Source organism: Cyprinus carpio, chromosome B13 (genome assembly GCF_018340385.1).
Source record: "Cyprinus carpio isolate SPL01 chromosome B13, ASM1834038v1, whole genome shotgun sequence".
NCBI classification, from domain to species: Eukaryota; Metazoa; Chordata; class Actinopteri; order Cypriniformes; family Cyprinidae; genus Cyprinus; species Cyprinus carpio.
The window spans coordinates 18,935,064-18,955,741 of record NC_056609.1 but is presented as its reverse complement, the minus strand read 5'-3'; the positions used below and the strand labels follow the sequence as shown (position 1 = coordinate 18,955,741).

The 20,678-nt window shown below is 39.3% G+C and overlaps 1 protein-coding gene across 12 annotated transcripts in view; it reads right to left on the bottom strand.

Annotated features, from left to right (window-relative positions):
* Positions 1–494: 494 nt before the first annotated feature.
* Positions 495–20,678, bottom strand: part of LOC109111252 (transforming acidic coiled-coil-containing protein 2-like) — a 41,569-nt gene continuing 21,385 nt past the window's right edge. For 2 of the 12 annotated variants that reach the window (XR_006156283.1, XR_006156284.1), the window contains 2 exons: positions 16,355–16,481; positions 15,086–15,488 (listed from right to left, as the gene is read on the bottom strand). Coding sequence is in view for 10 of the 12 variants with exons in the window: in XM_042737062.1 (XP_042592996.1) it covers positions 1,855–1,940; positions 2,152–2,195; positions 3,902–3,978; positions 4,584–4,718; positions 6,279–6,344; positions 7,451–7,510; positions 8,266–8,358; positions 9,511–9,645; positions 10,283–10,433; positions 11,075–11,184; positions 11,314–11,363; positions 11,849–12,104; positions 12,219–12,279; positions 13,860–13,895; positions 14,066–14,481 (1,776 nt within the window). In the remaining 2 variants the exon portion in view is untranslated. Of the gene's footprint in view, positions 2,018–2,151; positions 2,196–3,901; positions 3,979–4,583; positions 4,719–6,278; positions 6,345–7,450; positions 7,511–8,265; positions 8,359–9,510; positions 9,646–10,282; positions 10,434–11,074; positions 11,185–11,313; positions 11,364–11,848; positions 12,105–12,218; positions 12,280–13,859; positions 13,896–14,065; positions 15,489–16,354; positions 16,482–20,678 lie in introns of those variants that run through there. The other 10 variants (XM_042737064.1, XM_042737062.1, XM_042737066.1 and 7 more) reach the window with 10 other exon arrangements.

Below are 20,678 nucleotides of genomic sequence, written 5' to 3'. Positions count from 1 at the left end.
GATCAACTGCTGGATAGTGTGATGAGACAGAGTCTTAAGTCAGCGAGAGATTTCTCCTAAAGTGAAAGTGAAAAGTGACGTGACATTCAAAAGTATGGTGACCCATTCAGAATTCAGTGCTCTGCATTTAACACAGAGTGCACAAACAGAGCAGTACACACACACACTGTGAACAACACCCGGAGCATTGATGCAGCAAATGCTGCGGCGCCCGGGAGCAGCTTTGGGGGTTCGATGCCTTGCTCAAGGACACCTAAGTCATGGTTGAAGGTGGAGAGAGAACTTACATGCACTCCCCCCACCCACAATTCCTGCCGGCCCGAGCGAACTCAGACATGAAATTATATTCTACATTACCACGACTTCCCAAGTCACATTAAGTTCATAAGTCACATTAAGTTCATATAACACTAAATAATGACAAATGAAAATGTGCAGTTTTGGCGACGATTTAATCTCCTATGTACTTCAGACATACACCACTATGCATGACCAAATGAAAATGCAGTTTTCGACGCTGCATCTCTATGATGCATGCAGACAACACACACATACGCACACACACACACTCAAAGATGTCCAAACCACGGAGACAAGGTGAGATGAGAAGACCTTTGAAAGACTTACTCAGCACATTTTTAAGGGAAACGTTATAAAAAGTTAATAGTCACATAAGTAAATTAAAAATAGTCACATTTTATTTAACTGTAGAAAATCTGCTGAATGGATCATTTTAATGAACTGATTTAAAAAAAAAAACTGTTTCACTGATTCAACAGAATCATCACCCAGTTGTGTGGAACTCCCTTCCCAACCTTTAAATAAATACTACCACATGTTTTATAATCAATTATATAGGTTTTATTCTAGTTTTATTACTTTAGTTTAAATGTACACTACTGGTTAAAATGTTTTTTTTTTTTTTTTAAAGGAACCAATACTTTTATTCAGCAAGGATCTATTCAATTGACAAAAGATTTCCATTTCAAATAAATTCTGTCCTTTTGTACTTTGTATTCATCAAATAATCTTGGAAAAAAATGTATCTTGGTTTCCACAAAAAAATATTAAGCTATTTTTATAAGCAACAGTGATAATTGTTTGGGTTTTTTTTTTTTACTTTGTAGCTACTTTTTTCTAGTTTGAGTGTACTTAATTGTCTTTTATAATAAAGACCAGCAATGCAAAACCAGATGATACTAAAATGAGAGATAGACCGTATCAGGTTATAGTAAGAGAAAACTCTCCCTGTCTGTTACTGTCAGATGTGGTGGATGCAACACAAACAAAGAAAATAAAGAGTTGCTGTTACTTACCAGGCATGCCTGAGTGATTTATCAAATATTTATGGGGGACGGAGGGAGCAAAACAGAAAAAAAGGGACGGCATTTAGTCAAGCCAGCAGGGCGGGACATGTGAGAGAGAAAAGCGTGTCAGAAACATAGACGAATTTTAAAATTAATGAAAGTGTCATAGAATAAAATGAAGTAGGTGGTGAGAGCCAGAAAAGTGGCAGAGAAAATGAACCATGGCAAAAGAAATTATAAGCAAAGACACAAAATAAAGTGAAAAGAAATGACCGACAGCTGGGAAGCGGAATATCAAGGATGGCATTTTATCATGAAGAACATAAAAAGGGAATGAAAAAAGGTTTTTCTTTGTACAGAGAGAAAAGCGTGCCAAGGTTAAACCAGACACTCAGTATAACAATCTGAAAATGTAAGAACGCACACAGCCTACAGTATTTACATGGACGTAAATACTGGACAGGCAAAGAAATCAGATTAATCTGTCAGTGGGTGAGGCCTGGTAAGGGACATGATTTGAGTAGAAACATGTTTATATTTTTTGAGATCAAGTCAAGTGGAATATAAAAGGAGACATGAAGGCTTGTGCTTGTAACTGACCAGTGTTTGGGTCCAGAGGCACGAAAGATTTGTCTGCAAATTAAATGAGAAAGTAACAAAAACTTATTGCATACGTGTGTTGGTGTGGAGTGACTGGGTAAGGGTTGTGCCTGTTCATTTATAGAAGTGTAGCAAAAGAAAAGCACAGATAAATAGAATCAGAAGTGCCTGAAAGTGTTGACAAAACACATAGACTGAAAATCCCCAGGAGAAGATGAAATCATATTTAGCAATCAGGACTCACCAATCATCTCTGCAATAGTCTTCTCATACTCCATAACTATCCTCCTGTAAAGAATAAGCAGAAATCAAGTTACCAAACAAAGAAGGTGCATATATACTGCAAGATCTGATCTTTTTAAGATCTAAAGTGACAGTAAAGACTTTTACATTGTTACAAAATATAAAAAAATATTTGACAGTTTACTGTTTTACAGTATTTTCATCAAATAAATGAAGTCTGTTAAGAGATTTAGGCTCAAAAACATTAAAAACAAACATGTTCTAGAGTCCATTCACATCTGGATTGGTAAGCATTAAATACAGGTGTAAGTAGGGTCCAAAATGTTTTGTGATCTGATCACTGGAACCACATACTGTGGTAGTTCAACAGAAAATACGGATGGACTTCATCTCTAAAATAAATAATCATGTCATTTGTCAGTTCATTCCTTTGCTTTTTTATTTCCCTTTTTTTATTTCCCAACATGCAGGAACACACTGACGCAGCAAGTGATGCACGTACTCACGAAGTCAGAGACCCTCCCTTCGAAATCCAATCACAAGTGATCACAGTAGGCGCATTTGACACACGTTACTGCTAGCTACTGTATGTATCTTGGCTGACCATTTGTGATCGGATCACCACAAACGGATCTTAATACCAGGTGTAAACAGGATTTAGACCCGCATTTGGAAGTGTCCCAAATTGGAAGCCAAACAATCCAAGCTAGAGATTTTATCTGTTTGCACGCATACAGCAAGATCCTCTCAGTGCCAGACATCAGGACTGGTTGATAATGCAAATGCAAACTTATAGAACAGTACATTCTGAGGTGGCAGTCACAATGAAATTCTGAATAAGGTTGATTACGTGAAAGGTCAGGAAACTGGCATTTGTTATGTCATGTGTTTGACTACAAGAGTTCGGCTGGCAGATAAAAAACTTGCTTGGAGAAAAGCAGGTTGCCAGCACAGTAAGCTGATGGATTAGCTATGTCTTCCTTAGCCTCTTAGGCCTTCCTTATCCTGAGCCCAATCAGGCTAATGAACTAAGCCCCATTCTTATCCACACTAACAAGGCCTAGTCCAGCTGGCTGTAATCCGCAACCCTTCCCGATTACCTTGTTCACTTTGCCCCTTGAATACAAAAGGACAGCTTTAAAACATGTCCTGGTTCAATAAACTGTCTTCTGAATTAGACAACACTGCATTTTTTTAAAAGTGCAGTGAGGTGACAAATACTTCAAAAATACTAAACATCTAATAAAACTGTCACCTGATTTGAACCCTTAGTTAGGAGATTGTAAAGCAGAATCTAATATAAAACTCCTTAAAATGGCATTTAATTTTGTGTCAAGAAAGTTTCATGAGTTTTCTGGATGGGTGAAAACCAATCTTTCGTCTATTCCCTCCCTTTCCTGCCTCCAGCTCTGGCACATCTGACATGTTAAGGCCCTCTTTAATTGGCTTTCTGTTTACGCTTGACTTCAAAAAAAAAAAAAACGTAGGAAAGAGATAAACAGATTGAGAGGTGGACTGAGGTTGATGCATGGAGCTGTAAACAGCCTTTACGGTTGAATTCACAAGGATTTGTCAGGCTGAAAAACATATGTAGTGAATAAACGTTTCTGACAGTTTTATTGATTTGAAGTTTATAGAGAGGATATTACATGATGGGAAAAGTAGGGAGAAACGGGGACGGCAAATGATGCAAGCTTCACTCGTCATAGCTCACAAGGGCACAGGAATTTCTGTCCTTTGAGAACACCCACCTCATCTCCTCCACTTCCCGTCTACTCTCTTCATATTTTCTCTTCCACTCCATGGCTTCTTTCTCTTTCACAACAATCTGAAATAAGAAGAGCGTTACTTCACACACTTTACACCCTGGAAATTGTTAAACCAGTGTCATTCTGGGTTAATGCAAATCTAATTTTAAATGTCATTTGCCATGTTTCACACTGTAAAAATTCTTAGTATTTGCACATTTATGAGGGTAATATTATAATATTATAGCGATGAAATGGAAGTAGTGACAGATCTTTTCTTGTGATGTACATCTGAGCAAAACAGTTTATTGAAAAAGATCAAATTTAAGGCATAGATTTGGTTCTATCCATCGGTTGTTGATTGGATTTCGTCGCAATCAATAATGAGTGCGAGCTCACAGTCAGTCATAAGAAAGGGGAGGGGTTTTAGCAGACCAAATCACTATAGAAGTCTTTCATTTCATGAGAAAATTGAAATATGAGAAAGTGAGTAATCTCCTTTCATGTTGACTTTAAATCTTCTGAAATACAGAAGAAAAATAATTCTCTCATCACTCCAGTATATCAACATTTTGAACTTCCCTCTGATGCTGAAAATGAACACAGCATGGGAACGTTTCTCTGATTGTCCAGATTGTTGTTTTTATAATTGTGGCGTGGCATCATGCAATTGGTGAGAATATACCTCTTCTCGGGCAATGCCAAGAGAGTGGTCCATGTCACGTGGCAGATGAGGGCTTTCCCCTTCAATGTATCCTGTTCGTGAATAGAGGGAGCACCTCGAAACCCCGCTGTCCCCCGGTGAGGCCGTTTCTCTCTGCTGCAGAGGAGAGAGTTGTGGAGAAACCATGAAAAACCTGTGAGTTTATTTCTGTAGAACAACATTCACTTTACACATCTTGGAGGGAGGCAGCAGATCATCTACAGGTTCTACTCAGCAAAGCCATAATGCCATGGAGAGCAGGCTCTTAGTTTGGGTTCAAAAGCCTCCAGCAAATTGCGACTGGCCCGCTGGAATGTTATGACTGACAATCCCCAGTGTGAGATGGGTGTGAAAAGCTGTTTGTCATGAAATTTTTGCGGCTGTGACCAGGTCAGAGAGGAAATGCTGTGTCAGATGATGACTGCAGGAGTACAGTCTGATCCTTATGTTAGCTTTCGAAGATTAAATAAAGTGCATTAAAAAAAAGACTGTATCCTAAAAAACCCTTAATGCAACAAAAGACCACAAAAGACCAATCAAAACACACTATTTGCATACGTCCTACAAGAAAAGGCAGACATGTTTTATGAATATCTGCTTCAAAGGCTCAAACAAAAGCAGAGATGTACTGTCAGTAAATGTACTGTAATTTAATAACTAACTTCTGAATATTCACATGTACCATTTTCAGAAAGCAATTGTTTTCATAAGGCCTCTTTATAGCCAGTGATGGGGTGTAGTTACTGAATAATCATCATGTTTAGCCCTTAAACCCACTTGCTGAATAAAGCTGATTAATTCTTCCTAACAGAGCTGGCTTAGGAGATTAATTGAGTTTGACTCTTATACAAGGTAGGGGGCCATGTGTTAGAGTACAAATACAGAATGCCCACCACATGTTGGGTCTGCAAGGAGAATTTATTCCTAATACCATTTACTGCATTATTGGAATGCAGTCAGATCATGGACGAGACATATAGTCATATGGGAGGTACAAACTGAAAAATTAAAACCTAATACAAAAAGTTGAAATGGTGCTCTATCATATTTAGAATTGGGGTGTTGATCTCAGATATTCTATGACCACATACTGTACATTAAACATGGTCTAGATTTGAGTCTTGGCACTCACTGCATAACCTAATCTAGAATCTCCCTGAATGCGTGATCCAGTTCAAGAAAACAGCATAGAAGAGGGGGAGAAATGAGGAATAACTCTAAATGCAAATGAGAAACAAAAGTTTTAAAATTAATATTGCCATGACATAGTTCAGTACAGCATGGGGTTGAGATGTATTCCTGTTATCTTCAGAGCAGCTGCGCATGTATTTCCATGAACGATAAATTACTGCTAATGAAAAAGTAAAATTAAGAACACGTCATGGAGAATGTGCTGACGCAGCATGTGAAATGTGTCTGTGAGACTATTTCAGGAAGAGCGTTATCTAATAATGTATGTTAAAATATTGAATATTTTAAGAAGATCATCAGTTCAGGGTAGTCATCACTGAACCTCATTACTCCAGCTATATAATACAGTGTCACTCTTTTTATATATGGAAGCACTCCATAATCCTAAAATGTATTAGTACTCTTCTAGAAATACTTTTGATACATTAAACATCAACTCTATTTTGGAAATGAAATCTAGAGGTTATTCAGGGGCAGAAACAATACCTGTGGAATACGGGACGTCCTGCGACAGAGTTCGCTATCTGTCTGTGTAGTTTTTCCTGCAGTTTTCTACAAAAATAACCACACTAGTTTTGACAGAGTGAGACAAAACCTATTACTCAAAAAAAAAAAAGTTATGAGATCTATAAAATGTTATGTGTTATGTGGATTAAATGTGTCTGAAAAATGGGTTAGAGTTTACGTGTTTTTAATATGTATGCGACTGTCCTTTAAAGAGTTTCGATTTTAATTTGAGGTATTATTTTGTTGTCAAAAGTTTGGTCAAAAAGATTTTAATGTTTTTTTAAAAACTCTTATGCTCAATAAGGCTGAATTTATTTGATTAAAAAAACAGTAAAATTGTATTACTGTGAAATATTAATACAATTACTGTTTTCTACTTTAATATATTTTAAAATGTAATTTATTCCTGTGATCACAAAAGTGAATTTTCAGTCTTCAGCATCACTTTGCTGATTTGATGCACAAGCATCATTTCTTATTAATTATTATATATTTATTGTTCCTTATTTACAGTTTTGTTGCTTAAAATCCATGATACATTATTTTTTCAAGATCATTTGATGAATAGAAATTTATAGAAATAGAAATATACAGCATTTATAGAAATATAAATTTTCTGTTACAATGTGAAAGTCCAACCGTCACTTTTAATCAATTTAATGCATTCATTGGATTCTTGCTGGAAAAAAGTATTTTAATTTTACTGAACCCATACTTTTGAAGGCAGTGTATATATATATATATATATATATATATATATATATATATATATATATATATATATATATATAAATAATGGGATAAATACATATATATATATATATATATATATATATATATATATATATATATATATATCAGAAAGTGGACAATATATTTATTTATTTTATTTATTTATTTATTTTTTACTGTGTCTGGTTCTAAGAATGTAATGTTTTGATATTTCAATTAGAAAAAGGACAATCAATGATTAAGTTTCTTATGGTGCAGTAAACAGAAAGGACAAGAGAAGGATGAGATGTTTCTAGTCTGCAGACCTTGTTTTCTGACTAATGGTGGTTTAGTCTAAAGGTGGTACAGGGACAGTGGGATTAGAATATACGGACTAGACCTAGTTAGACTTTAGAGGGGACATTTTCTGTCCTTCTTACTTTAGCCATGCGAGAACCGTTGAGATTCCAGCGGCGTGGGCTGGGCTTCTTGAGGCGAGACTGTGAAGCGTGCAAGACAACATGATGAGAATGGAGCGGCAAGAATATGAGGCATGTTAGAGAGGTTGTAGTACGTGTGCATGTTTGTGTATACGAGATTAGTCTGTTCATTCCATTTCCTGTACAGATGCTGAGACAGAGGTGACGGTCACTCATCCAACATGACTGAAAGCAGATCTGAGCTAAGCTTCATGTGAAGCCACGCCAGCGGCCTCAAACCAGCCACACAGATGGTCTGTATACCCACTGTATTCAAATGAGTTAGTGTAAATTAGTAACAAATCGAAACCAGGAACTAGCATGAATGTGACAAGGAATTCAGCTATAAACATTCCGTTTAGGATAAGCATATAAATTATGAAATCTGCAAACCATTCATATTTGATGTAATAATATAGAGTCTATATACAGCGTAAGTTTCCAAGTCACATTGACCTTTATTTCTATGGATCTCCTGTCCAAGCAAACATGCAGGATTGTCACAAAGCCCTGGGAAGAACACACCTCTTTTGCTCAAGAGGGTGTTGGATTGGGAAAAAAGGAGCACCAATCGGGGGACAGGAGCCGGGATAAAGAACTGGGGTGAGATGTCACGTCCACAGTATGGTGCGGTAGTTTATGGGTGGGTATTCACACTCATACCCAAGGGTGCAGTCAGGGGGCTCGGTTCAGAAGGGGGTATCACACACACACACACACACACACACTCGTGCTTGGACACACTCACACGGGTGCGGGCTGGCTCAGCGCAGTACCTGAGGGGACACAGTGGACAAAGTGGGGCTCTGAGAGATGTTTTTGGCTACCTGTAGAGCCTCTATCCTCAGGGCTGCGAGTACCAGCTCCTCCTGGGCCACAAGGGAGGGTTGAGGGGAGGAAAGGGGGAGTGACCCATGAAGTGGGAATGGGGTAAGGAGGAAAAGAGGGGTTAGAGTTGTACCAGCCTCACGCAAATACTAAACCTGAGGGGAAAAAAAGCTTACAAATACTGTACACACACAAACAGACACTCATACACATTTTACTGTGAATGTTGTGTATGTGGAGAGATCCATCGACCCTTTCTAGGAGTTTTATTACTTTTACTTTTAAACGGATAAATCAGCCGAAATGAAAATTCTGTCTTTCAGTGGAATACAAATGGAGATATCAGAATGACTAAAGAGATGCCTTGTAATAACAGTGAATGGGGACCAAAAGCTCCAAAAAACACCATAATAGAAACATAAAAGTAGTCCATGTGATTTATTTCAGAAGACTTCAGAAGGCTTGAAACTATACAGTTAAAAAATCTGTAGTCATTAAGATTTTTTAAAATGTTTTTGAAAGAAGTCTCTTTTGTTTGATAGCAAATTCAGTAAAAACACTTACTGTATATTGTGAAATATTATTAACTTATTTATTCTAGTATATATATATATATATATATATATTACTTCATTTATTCCTCTGATGGCTTTAAGGATGTCACATGATCCTTCGAGAAATATTTTTATTATCAATTTTAAAAACAGTTGTGCTGCATAATACTTTTGTGGAAACCATGATCTTTTAGGATTCTTTGATGAATAGAAAGTTCAAAAGAACAGTATTTATTAAAAACAAAATTTGTAACAATGTAAAGTCAATCACTTTTGATCAATTTAATGCATCATTGCTGAATAATAGTATTAATTTCTTTAAAAAAAAAAACATGCTGACCCAAAACTTTTGAATGGTTGTGTACTATTATAGTGTTTTTGTTTACTCATTTGGAGTTTGCCAGTCCCAGAATTTTTCTTTTTTGGTTGAACCATTCCTTTAACATCTCCTGACCCCCAGTACTAGGGGGCAAACAAAAAATGAGAGACAGAACAAAGCAGACAAGGTACATGAAAGGGACAAACAAACACACAGTGAAACACAGCTGAGTGAAGACACACACTCTCACACACACAGAGCTGCAAAGGTCCAGGGAAGAAGAGATACAGTAGTTGGCTGGTAGGCTTCTCTCTACACACCTGCAGTTTTTGAGCGAAGGCAGTGGGGTTGGTCTCAGCCAGATCAGGCTCCAGGTAGCTGAGAGGGGCAGGTGAATCAGACAGTCTGTCTAAGAGGGGTAGATCTGAGGGATCCATGGGGCCCTGGATGGGGGACTGCGATAGGACCGAGAGCAGAAGAGGGACAAGAGGAGTAGGAGGTGTCTGGGTGTCAGTGAGGCAGGGCAAGCTTGTATTTAGCCTAGTGCATCATAACACTTCTATGATGGGTTTATGAAGCTTATGAATAAACATTCTGTGGTACTGATTCTGGTGAGGAGACCCTAAGTAAGCTGCATGCCTAGCAAAATAATTGTCTTAAAGTGAGAGTTCACTCAAAAAAAATATATATATAACTAAAGAAATCTGTCATTATTTACTATGATTATAATTGGGAAAAAGAGTGTACATTAGTTGGAGTGTACATTAGTCAAAATGACTCCTTTCATGTTAAACTGAAAAAATATGCAGCATATGTTTTTGAAATAACATGGGGTGAGTAAATAATGACAGGATTTATTTATTTAGGATGCACTGTCGCTTTAAGACTGAAAACAAAAATGTGCAGCATTGTAAATGCATCAGATCAGCTGTGCAATCTTTATTAGTAACAAAATAAAAATAACCCCATCTTCACACATTTGTGGTGTTTTCTTGTATTCTGACTGTACGAGCTCCACATTATCTGAGATAATGAAATAAATACACCCTTAATGGTGCTGATTCCTTTGGGGCTTGACTGGTTTGTACTTACCGCTCCATCTCTCTCAACGCTCTGTGTTCGACTCTGAGACTGGCTGTCTCTCTTTCTGCTTTTTTCTGAGACCAAGGAGTCACGAGCACCACATGGTGGCAGCACAGGTGATTTCCCCTGTGAGATCTGAGCCTCCATCTCCTCAAAGCTCCTGTGAAGAATCAGACCCACACAATTAAGCACATGAAATACATTGCCAAAGTACAGTAAATAATTTTCAAAGAGCCCATGAGAGTCAAATTTTATGGCTGAGAGAATCAATCTATATGATACCTATATATTGTACCTTCAGAAAAAAGGTACAATGCTGTCACTGGGATGGTACCCTAATTTACAAAAGCTAAAAGGCACATTTTTGTAACTTATTCGCCTCTAAGGGATTCATATTAATACATTAAAGGCACATATTGATACTTTAAAACAACATAATAGTAGCTTGTGTGTACAAAATTCACCTTTAGCAAATATATTCATTTAACATAATCTTCATGGTTTTACATTTGCTCAGTAGCTGACTAAATGGAAATGACTTTTTCCAACATAATGGAGCAGTTATGTCGTCTAGCAGCAGGTACTAACTAACTGACAGACAGACTTCCTGTTTAAACAGAAAATATTTCCACACAGATTACTACTACTACTCTTATTAAATAATTTCATTGCATTTTAAGCAATATATGATATATGTTACATGTAATAATATATGATATACAGTATGTGTGTGTGTGTGTGTGTGTGTGTGTGTGTGTGTGTGTGTGTGTGTGTGTGTGTGTGTGTGTGTGTTTGGTTTACCCAGTGCAGGGAGAGTTGGGCTCTGAATCTTGCATGTTGGAAGTCTTTGTTGGACTGTCGGTCACAGAGTCCAGCTTTAGATAAAGTGATGGTTTCTTCACTGAGAGAGGCTGTAAAAAACATACATTTATTCAGAAAAAAACAAATCCCTGTAATTTAAAATTAGTTTGGTGTTTGTCACACACACTATTCTTTTTTAGAAAATTTCCCTAAGTTTAGTGTGTCACGTAGATACTCACAGGTGCGGAGGAGCCAATCTTTTCCATGTATTCAATCTCATAGTCTGTAACTGCAGAAAAGACAATAGGAAAAGACAATAGAGAAAATGAGAGAAGATATAACAGGTTAAATGCTTTATAAAGGTTATATAGGAATTCAAAATAATATAAGGCTTTCAAAGAATATTCTTTCTATGCTGATCATCGGTTCAGACTGACAGAACCAATATGAGAGTGGCACTATAATTCATCTGCCTCTGTACTACTGACCCAGTTAGTTTCATGCAGAAACTGCCCTAGGGTGCGAATGGTTCCCTGAAGGTCAAAGGCTAATAAAACGGGTCAGCTTTGAGTTATTTGGGGTTGTAGGCAAACTTGTATCATGTGGGAAATTATCTGATGGGTAAATCTCACAAAACCATTTTACTCCAAAATCAACAGGGGAAAAACTATGTTTTTATTTTTAGGACCATTACTCTTATTTTGGACAGAAAAATCAAGGCTCATGATTAGAGATAATGTAGTAACATAATAAGAGACTTCTCGACTCTCTCACCATCACTCTGTGCTGGTAAACTGTTCTCATTGACAAAAGCTGTAAAGTCAGTCGGCTGTGGGAAGTCTTGGGGGTCAGAGTTCAGCTCCACCTCTACGTCATGTCTAGTCCATTTCTGACTGGTGGAGGAAGCCAGTTTCTCCTCATCTGTGGCGTGATCTTGTGAAGGATTTGTATTGGAATATGGGTATTTCTCCTGCAGGTGATTATGTGTGTGTGAAGTGGAGGGCGAGAGTGGAGAACACACAGGACAACACTGTTATGATATGAGGTGACAGCGAAGGAGAAAAACAGATCATCTTCAGAATGAACATCTGCAGTGACTGTGTGAGTGTACTGTAGGTGAATGTACGCTCACGTCTTAACTTACTTGAGCAGATGGCTCAGTAATCTGAGTCCTCTTTGGTGATTTCTTCACTCTAAAAGTGTTACTGTTTAAGAAAACATGACAGAAATGTATAGTCATTCTTAAAGTATCAATGTAGAACAAAATACAACATCCAACTATTATTTTTGTCCAACCATTTTTACAGTACACCGCAGTTTTTTTGGCAGATGCTGTACAGATAATGTTCTACTGAATAAAAGTTTTAGTTAAATAATACATACCTGTTTTGTTGTTCTGATAAAGGAATTAAATAACCTTTTGACCTTGCAAATATATTGTAATTCTTACAGTAAACGATGGATCTTATTATCAAGGATTAAATCTCATGAGTTAAGATCTTACTAGTGTGCAATATAATAGATTATTCTGGGTTTGCATCATGATTGATGCTTCTATTAGTGGGATATATCAAATATGCAGTATGTTTTTCAGTTTGTATTTTTTTTCTGCAAAGGTTTTTTTTTATTGTAAACATTTTTTTTTTTTTTTTTTTTTTTGCTAATGCAGTCTTTACTAATGGAACCATGCAAAGAAATTAAGACCAACAGATACTAAAGATTATTTGGAAATATGTTTTGCAAAAGTATGGTGATTAAGCAGTAAAGATCTGTGGTTTAGAAAATAAAAACAAAAAAAATCCTTAATACTCCACACAGTCTCTGCCCTGACCCAGTTTGTTTTAATCCCTGTAGCCCCTGTAAAATTGCTCAGTGACCCAAGAAAGTGACAGATGCCTCACATAACAGAAGCATTTCAAATCCTATTCTGTTGCTGTTGTTGGCACATTTCTTAGTTTAAGTGTGATGTAAATATTTCAGTTACTACTTTACTCCTCTTGTCAAATCTGAAAAGACATTTGTGCTGAAAAAAATAAAGTTGAAAACTTTGAATTGCGTGAGAACTATAGAGGAACTATAGAGGAAAGTTTGCATCTGAGTAAAATATATTAAATTGATTAATCTAAAACAGAAGCAAATGATCCAGTAAACTCCCAGATTGAAAGTAAAATTACTTAAAACTGCTCCTTAATAGCTGTGCAGGGGGTCTTAGAGAAGGAAAATAATGTCTGCTCATAGGCACAATAAAAATTCCCTTGTCAACATTCCAGGTCACAGTTTCTGCTTTCTAGCAATAAAACCTGCAGTGTTTATTATCCACTAGGCCACCCTAAGGAGGTAAGATTTCTGAAATGAATCTCATAAAAATGTCTGGATTACGAATTCATTCGGAGATTTTAGAGATAAACTATCGATCTTCATGTCTGATTCATTGAAAAAAGCATAGTCAACAAAGCTCAACTTGGATCACATGCACATAGTAACCCAATCATATAATGTTTTCTCGCCTAAGGTTTGTACCCCTGTGTGCAATGGCATGCCTCAATTGCCTGCACTTGTTTGAGAGTCCACTAGATGGCAACACATTCTCACTGGAGAATATCAAACATGGAGCCGAGGAAGATGGAGGTGACGTGGAAGATGTGATGAGACATCAGTAATATGTATTAAACTGAATGATAAAACAATTGACAATGAGCTCATGAGTTAAAACATGTTAAAGTGACATTTTTATGTTAAGCTATATTATTACTGATGCTGATTTTTCCACCATCTCTCTACTTACAAGAAACAACACAGAGAAGAGACATTGCTGGACTTCCTGTGATACATGAGATCAACAGACATGTGACAGAGGCTGACAAACAAGAACTAACACCCACTTACATACACATGTATTTGACCATTTAGAAATATACACAAGAAAATGTACAACAATTAGAAACCATGCAATACAATGGATGATGTACTTTGAAATGAAATCAGACTTACGATTTGAGAGGCTTCTTCTTGTTTTTGGCAGGTTTGTTCTGGTTGTGATCCTCCAACTCAACCATGTTATCATTGTCATTCTCGTTGTCGTTGGATTTGTCAAAAGTTGCAGCTTTCGGAGGGGAGTTTCCCATCTCCTTGGATGATTTGAAGGTATCGATTGAGCCTTCAAAAGAGTCAGGATCAAAGTTGTAAGATCCTTTAGACAGGCCAGGAGAGTTGGGGATACCAGTGCTTGTAGAAAATGGATTAAAGTTAGGGTCATCCCACTTGTTGGGATCAAAGTTATATGACCCCTTGGGGAGCGGGATGTCATCAATGTCATTTGAAAGTGCAGGGACAGGTGCATTGTCTAGCTGCTCTGTCTGGGGTGGAGGGGCCTTCTTAATCCCCAGTTTGGGCTTTCGGATGGGCATCTTGGCCCCTGGTTTCTTGCCTAGGTTTTTAGGAGGAGGAGTACTGCGTGGCGCCTCTCCACTGTCCTCTGAATAGTCAAACTCCAGTCTGACTGGTTGGCGCTTGGTGATTGGCTGTTCCTCAATGTTGCTGGGTTGCTCTTTAGCAGGGGAAGAGGCACGAGGCTCCTCTACAGCAACAGGAGTGTCTGAGACTGATGTAAAGTCGGCTTTCCTGCACAAAACCGGCGAGTTGGCAACTTTACTGCCTCCTGTACGGAATGGGTCAATATTCTCAAAGTTGTCTGGATCCCATTTGTAGGAGGCACTGGGAGGGATAGGAGACTCCTCGTCAGGAACAGTTGGAGCCTCGGGTACTGGATCAGGAAGCACCAGTTGGAGTTGACTTGATATTGAGCTGGCAGTGACCTCCTCAGCCAAAGGTGGAGGACTTTCAACTCGAGACTTTATCCTATTCCTCCGTAGGGTACCAGCAGGACTAGGACTAGGGCTGGGAGAAGAGCTAGCCCTCTCTTGGGTTTGCAAGGGGCTTTCAGGCTGTAGTTTCCCTCTCTTTTTCTCCTCTGGCGTGCTGCTAGAGGAGACTGTTTTGAGAGAGGTATGCTCTGGGTTTGAGTTCTGCCGGGAAAGTGGTTTCTTCTTTAGGGAACCTGGACGGGGCTTCTTCACTTTACGAAGAGTTCCCGAAGCACTTTCTGTTCCTATGTTGAAGGACTCTGCTCGTGGGTGAATGGGTTTGTCGGAGGTTCCTCCTGAGGATTTGTCTCCTGGGCTCTCTAACTCACCGGACTGCAGGCTTAGAGAGCGGGTGAGAGGCGCTCGGCTTGATGGTCCAGACCCAAAATTTGATTCTGGGAAGGGGTCATCAGCAATTAAGTATTGTAGGTTGTAGGTGCCACTAGCTGCTATTGGTTTGTCCTCATCAAAGACTATAGATTGAGAGCGACTGGGAGATTGAAGCTGATTTGGGTCTTGAGCTTCGCTGGCAGAGATGACAGCAGTGGAAGCTGTGAAGATAGAGAATGACATGTTACTATACATTTTGAAAACAGATCATGCTTTCAAGCAGATAACAGAGTACTCACATATGCATTTATATTATTTTATGTTATATAACAACTCCAGAACTGAAAAAGGATAGTGCGCAAAAAGTACTAGTAATGTTTGTAAGTTTTGTTTTTCTAGATCTTTCTTTAAAAAAAATCAGTAGCAATACATTGTATATCCACTAGAGAGAGTACAAGTGCAGTGTTTGATAACAAAGACCACAGTACTCCTGTCTGAGAATAATGGAAGTGAAAAGGCAAAATGAAAATTTTTTTCCTTATTTTTTTTTAAATAAGAACAAGAAATGAAAAAAATAACAAGAATACTGGTTAAAAAAGACACGAGGAAAACCAAAAGTATTGATTAAAGAATTTAATTAGACCTCCATCTCTTTGTTTCCAACAAAGCACAAACTGACATCTAAATTTTGCACACAGCCATATAACATAGATACTTAGATACAAAATAACTATATATAGCTACTTAGCTTTCCTTAACATTTCCTGGGATTCAGAGTTAAAAATAGTTAATAGTAAATTCTGTTTTCAGGTTTACTATTTACTGTTGCTCTGTGCTATCTGCTACTGTATAGTATTCATTTACTATTTATTGTCATTTAATATACCGTCCATTTTTTACTTTATATTAAATATTACAAAATTTGTTCAAAACGAGACACAGTGACACTATTTGTCAATGTCCTGTAATCTTAATCATTTCAAAGTTCAGTAAACCCTCCTGAAGCTATTCAAATGATAAATAAAACAATAAGACCACATAAGACCATCTGTGTGTGAATTGTGATGGAATGGAGATCTAAATGTACCTGTGTGTTCTTGGGACAATGCCTCTGAGTTGGTGCAGGGGGGCTCTGTTGGAGGCACTCGTGGGGAAGCAGACTTCACAGGGGTGGTGGACTCAGGGGTTTCGAATGCTCCGTCGAGTCTGAACTCCTGCAAAAGAAACAGTGAGACAGAAGAAGGTCTGAATATTTTGAATTAAGAGTTAATTTAATAATCTCATTGAAGTATAAACATCAAGTCTGTTTTGTTTCCATACAACAAAACTGCATATCATATCCAGCGCTGATACAGCAAACAAGCAACATCAATTTATGAGACAACACATCACAGCTCATATTTAAACTACAGGATCAAATAAATTCAGATACACCTATTAAACAATCATTCATTATGTGCCAGACCTTATAAGCAAACGCCTGCATCAGCATGTGTCTAGTAGGCCCTGGTGGATTATTACAGATGGAAATGAAAGCGCTGAACCTGCAGCTAGGAGACCAATAACAGCAGCTCAAACACATATTATGCTCAGCCATGGAGTCTATTTTTTTAACTACTGAGTATCACAGTGGACGTGCTATTTTCAAAAAATTGGTCATTTCAGTCAAGACTACCCATTTTGCTTTTTATGTCAATACAACAAAATGTCAGTTTGTGAACATTTTTGGTCATGGCATCAACTTATACTGTAATACACAAATTTGACACAATATGTGATAATGCAGGCGAACATACAGCAACAGTCCAAATACATTAACAAAGGCGCAGCCTCAGACAGATGTGCAGACCCCCACCCAGTCTCACCGGATTAGTCCCTGTCCTTTTTCTGCTGTTATACCACGCTCACCTCTGCCTGCCTTGGATCATGTAATCATGCTTGGAGGTCCAGCTGAGGCGCCGGAGGAGCCCTAGGGCTGGATCTGCCCCATCCTCTCCAGATGTTCCTCCCAGCAGCGTGTCCCAGCCCCAGCGAGCCCACTGCAGCGGAGACAGAGCCTGCCACGCGCTCACTGCCATTTCTGCCACCGATCACAGCCTCACGGTCACTCATACACCTTTTCCCTATTCCCAATGGCAATTCCTGAAATATATAGCTTTGTTTCTATCCCTTTGTGTGTTACATCCCTTTCTCACCGTCCCTCCCTCTTTTTCAATACCGTAGGCGCTCTCTCTCTCTTCGATCTATCACTGAAGGTGGGCTTCATCCAAATGAAACCCGTTGCAGATACTCGCCACTTGCAGACTCACTGCTTGGCTCTCTCTCTCCCTTTAACACATCCTCAGGCACGTTTCCCTCCCCCACGGTGAGGACAGAAGCAGAATTCCCATTCGGGCTACTGTAATGTAAAGAAAATCTGTGTTTTCTTATATATAATCGATGGGTTTTTTTTTCATTATTCCTCCATCTTATTTATTTCTTTCTCTCCACCTGAGCTGAAATATCCAGCTGTATTGCAAGTATAGAACAAAACAGGATTTTTCTGTTTCAATCATAGTTCTATTCATTTGAACTCATGTTTTCATTATTAGTATCTACAACAAGGACTTGGCTGGTGTCATACGCTCAGTTTTGCTGCATAAAACTCTGATTAATGTCCTGATGCTTTCAGTGCAGTGAACACACCCCTTTCCTGCTAAAAAAAAAAACCCTGCATGTGTTTTGGATGCTAGTCCTCAACATGGGATGCTGACCAGGCACCTTAACCAGCAACACAAACTAGACCAGGAGCAAATCAGCATAAACCAGCCTTCTGGTGTCTTCCATAGGAATGAATGAATAAAATCGAATCAAATTCGATTAAAGTATTCTTTAATCTAGACCTGAATAATTTACACAAAAATTTAATCTTTACCGTAGCTTTGAAATTATTATTATTTTTTTTATTTTTTATTTTTTTTTGTAAGGCTCCTGTCCATGTTTTGTCTATGTGATAAAGTCTTGTAATTTTGAATGAACCTGCTGTAACACAAGACAAATTTCAGATTTGTTTGACAATAAAGTTGTATCATATTGTATCTTATGATTCTGTATCTGAACAGTGTACACTTACAAACATGATGTCACGTTTCGGTTGTATTTGGTTTGGCGTTCCAGTTCACCTGTGTTCTCTTGATGTTTACCATGGTTTTGATTAATTAGCTCCACACCTGTTTCAGTTCTCCCTAATTACATTTCCAGTCCTCTGTTCTGCCCTGGTCCTTTGTCTGCTATTGTATTTGTCTACGGGTGGTGCTACCCCTTGCTCCTAGACTCCTTCTGTTTCTTGTGTGGATATTAGGGCTGGACAATATATCGAACGATATGACCATGCGCATCTCGTCAGTAAAGCCGGTTCCATGATTAGCGGTAAATCCCCATCACCTGCTTTCAAATGGAGCTGCAGTTAATACACAGAGCCGTAGTTCACTGATAAGCTATGCTATATTGAGTTTATTATCGAAGGCGATTGATTTTCAATAATGAACTCGATATAGCGTAGCTTGTAGGTAAGTTGTTGATTTGTGTATTATGTTATATTGTTTTTTTTATTGGGTGCTGGAGAGAAATAGACTGTATTTCTCCATCTCCCCCGCTGAGGAGGACATCTCCAGACCCACTCATGAACCAGAGACCAGTCAGCCGTCATCCCACTGCATGGAACTATTGCCAAAGCCCACCACAGACGGAGAGCCTGAGCCTGCCGTGAAACGTGAGCCTGCCGCGACACATGAGCCAGCGCGCATACCCACGACTGAGCCTATCATTGCCCCGGAGCCTGAGCCTCTAGAATGTTCTGACCAAGTGCGTCAGCCGGCAACACCGTCCGTTCCCGAGGGAATTCTCACTGTTTCTGTTTCTCCTGAATCTCCGCTGGTCTCGTTCAGCCCTCCTCCTTCTCCTGAGTCTCTGCTGGTTCTGTCTGGCCCTCCTGTGTTTCCTGAGTTCCATGTGACTCCCACCTCCTCTCCTAAATCCAGCCAGTTCCTCAGCTCTGTCTCCCCTGGTTCCTGCCAGTCCCTCAGCTCAACCTCAGTCAGCGCCAGCTGGGCACTCTGATCCACCTCCTCGGGACTTACAGTCTCCAGCTCCGCCTTGGCGTAAGGATCCCCTGTCTCCACCTCAAGCCTCTGAGTCCTGGACTCCATCTCGGTCCTTCGACACATCGGCTCCACCTTGGCTCCTAGCTTCCTCGTCTCCACCGTGGGCCGTCATCCCACTAGCTCCACTGGGCTCCCTCGTCCCTCTGGCTCCGCCTTAGTCAGTCATCGACCATCTGCCTCCTCGGGACTCCACTCCTCCAGCTTCGCCTCGTCACTCCATCCCTCTGGCTCTGTCAGGCTACTTCTTCCCTTCGGCTCCACCTTCTTCTTCAGTCGCTCTGGCTCTGCCGCAACCTTCCGGGTCCCTGTCTCCACCTTGGCCATGCGGATCCTCAGTGTCACCCCGCTCTCCGTCTGCTCAGCCTCATCCTGAGCTCCTCGTCCATTGGCTCCGTCTCCATTAGTCGGCCCTCTGGAGTTGTCAGCCCTTCCTCCACCATGGCTCCTCACTCCATTGACTCCACCGTCGGTCGCTATCCTGGCTGGTCTCTGGATCTCCTTTAGGCTCCTCCTGCTCTGGGCTCATCCCTCCATCTACTCCGCTCTGGCCCTATGAACTATGCCCCTTTCCTATTGCCTGCCCCTCACCTGCCCCACGCCCGCCTCTTGAATCCCCACCCTCCCTCCTCTGTTAAACTGCTTTTGTCGGTACAAGGACACACTGTTCTGGGAGGGGGCGAAATGTCACGTTTCAGTTGTATTTGGTTTGGCTTCTCTGCATTCCAGTTCGCCTGTGTTCCCTTGTTCCATGGTTTTTTCGATTAATTAGCTCCACACCTGTTTTAGTTCTCCCTAATTACATTTCCAGTTCTTAAGTCCTGTGTTCTGCCCTGGTCCTTTGTCTGCTATTGTTTTTGTCTACGGGTTGTGCTATCCCTTGCTCATGGATTCGTTTGGTTTCTTGTGTGGATATCATTAAAGGACTGTTTTTGGATTATTCCTGCATTGTGCGCTTTTACTTGCACAAAACCGTTACACATGAGCCACATTTCTCAGCATGTCAAAATGATGGTCTTCCAATGGTGCTAAGTCAAATTTTTACAGTCAATCAACAGTTAATTTAAATACTGTACCTACAGTGTATTTAAAATAAACAGATGCCAAAAAATGATATATGCCTGCTAATGTGACAACTGACATGAAATACCCAGCAGTTTATTAGCAAAATAAGAGATTTTCTCTTCATTGCACTGCTAACCTCAGCGAAATGAATGAAAGGAAGTACTCAATATCTTTCCTGACAAACACATACAAAGCACATACATGCTT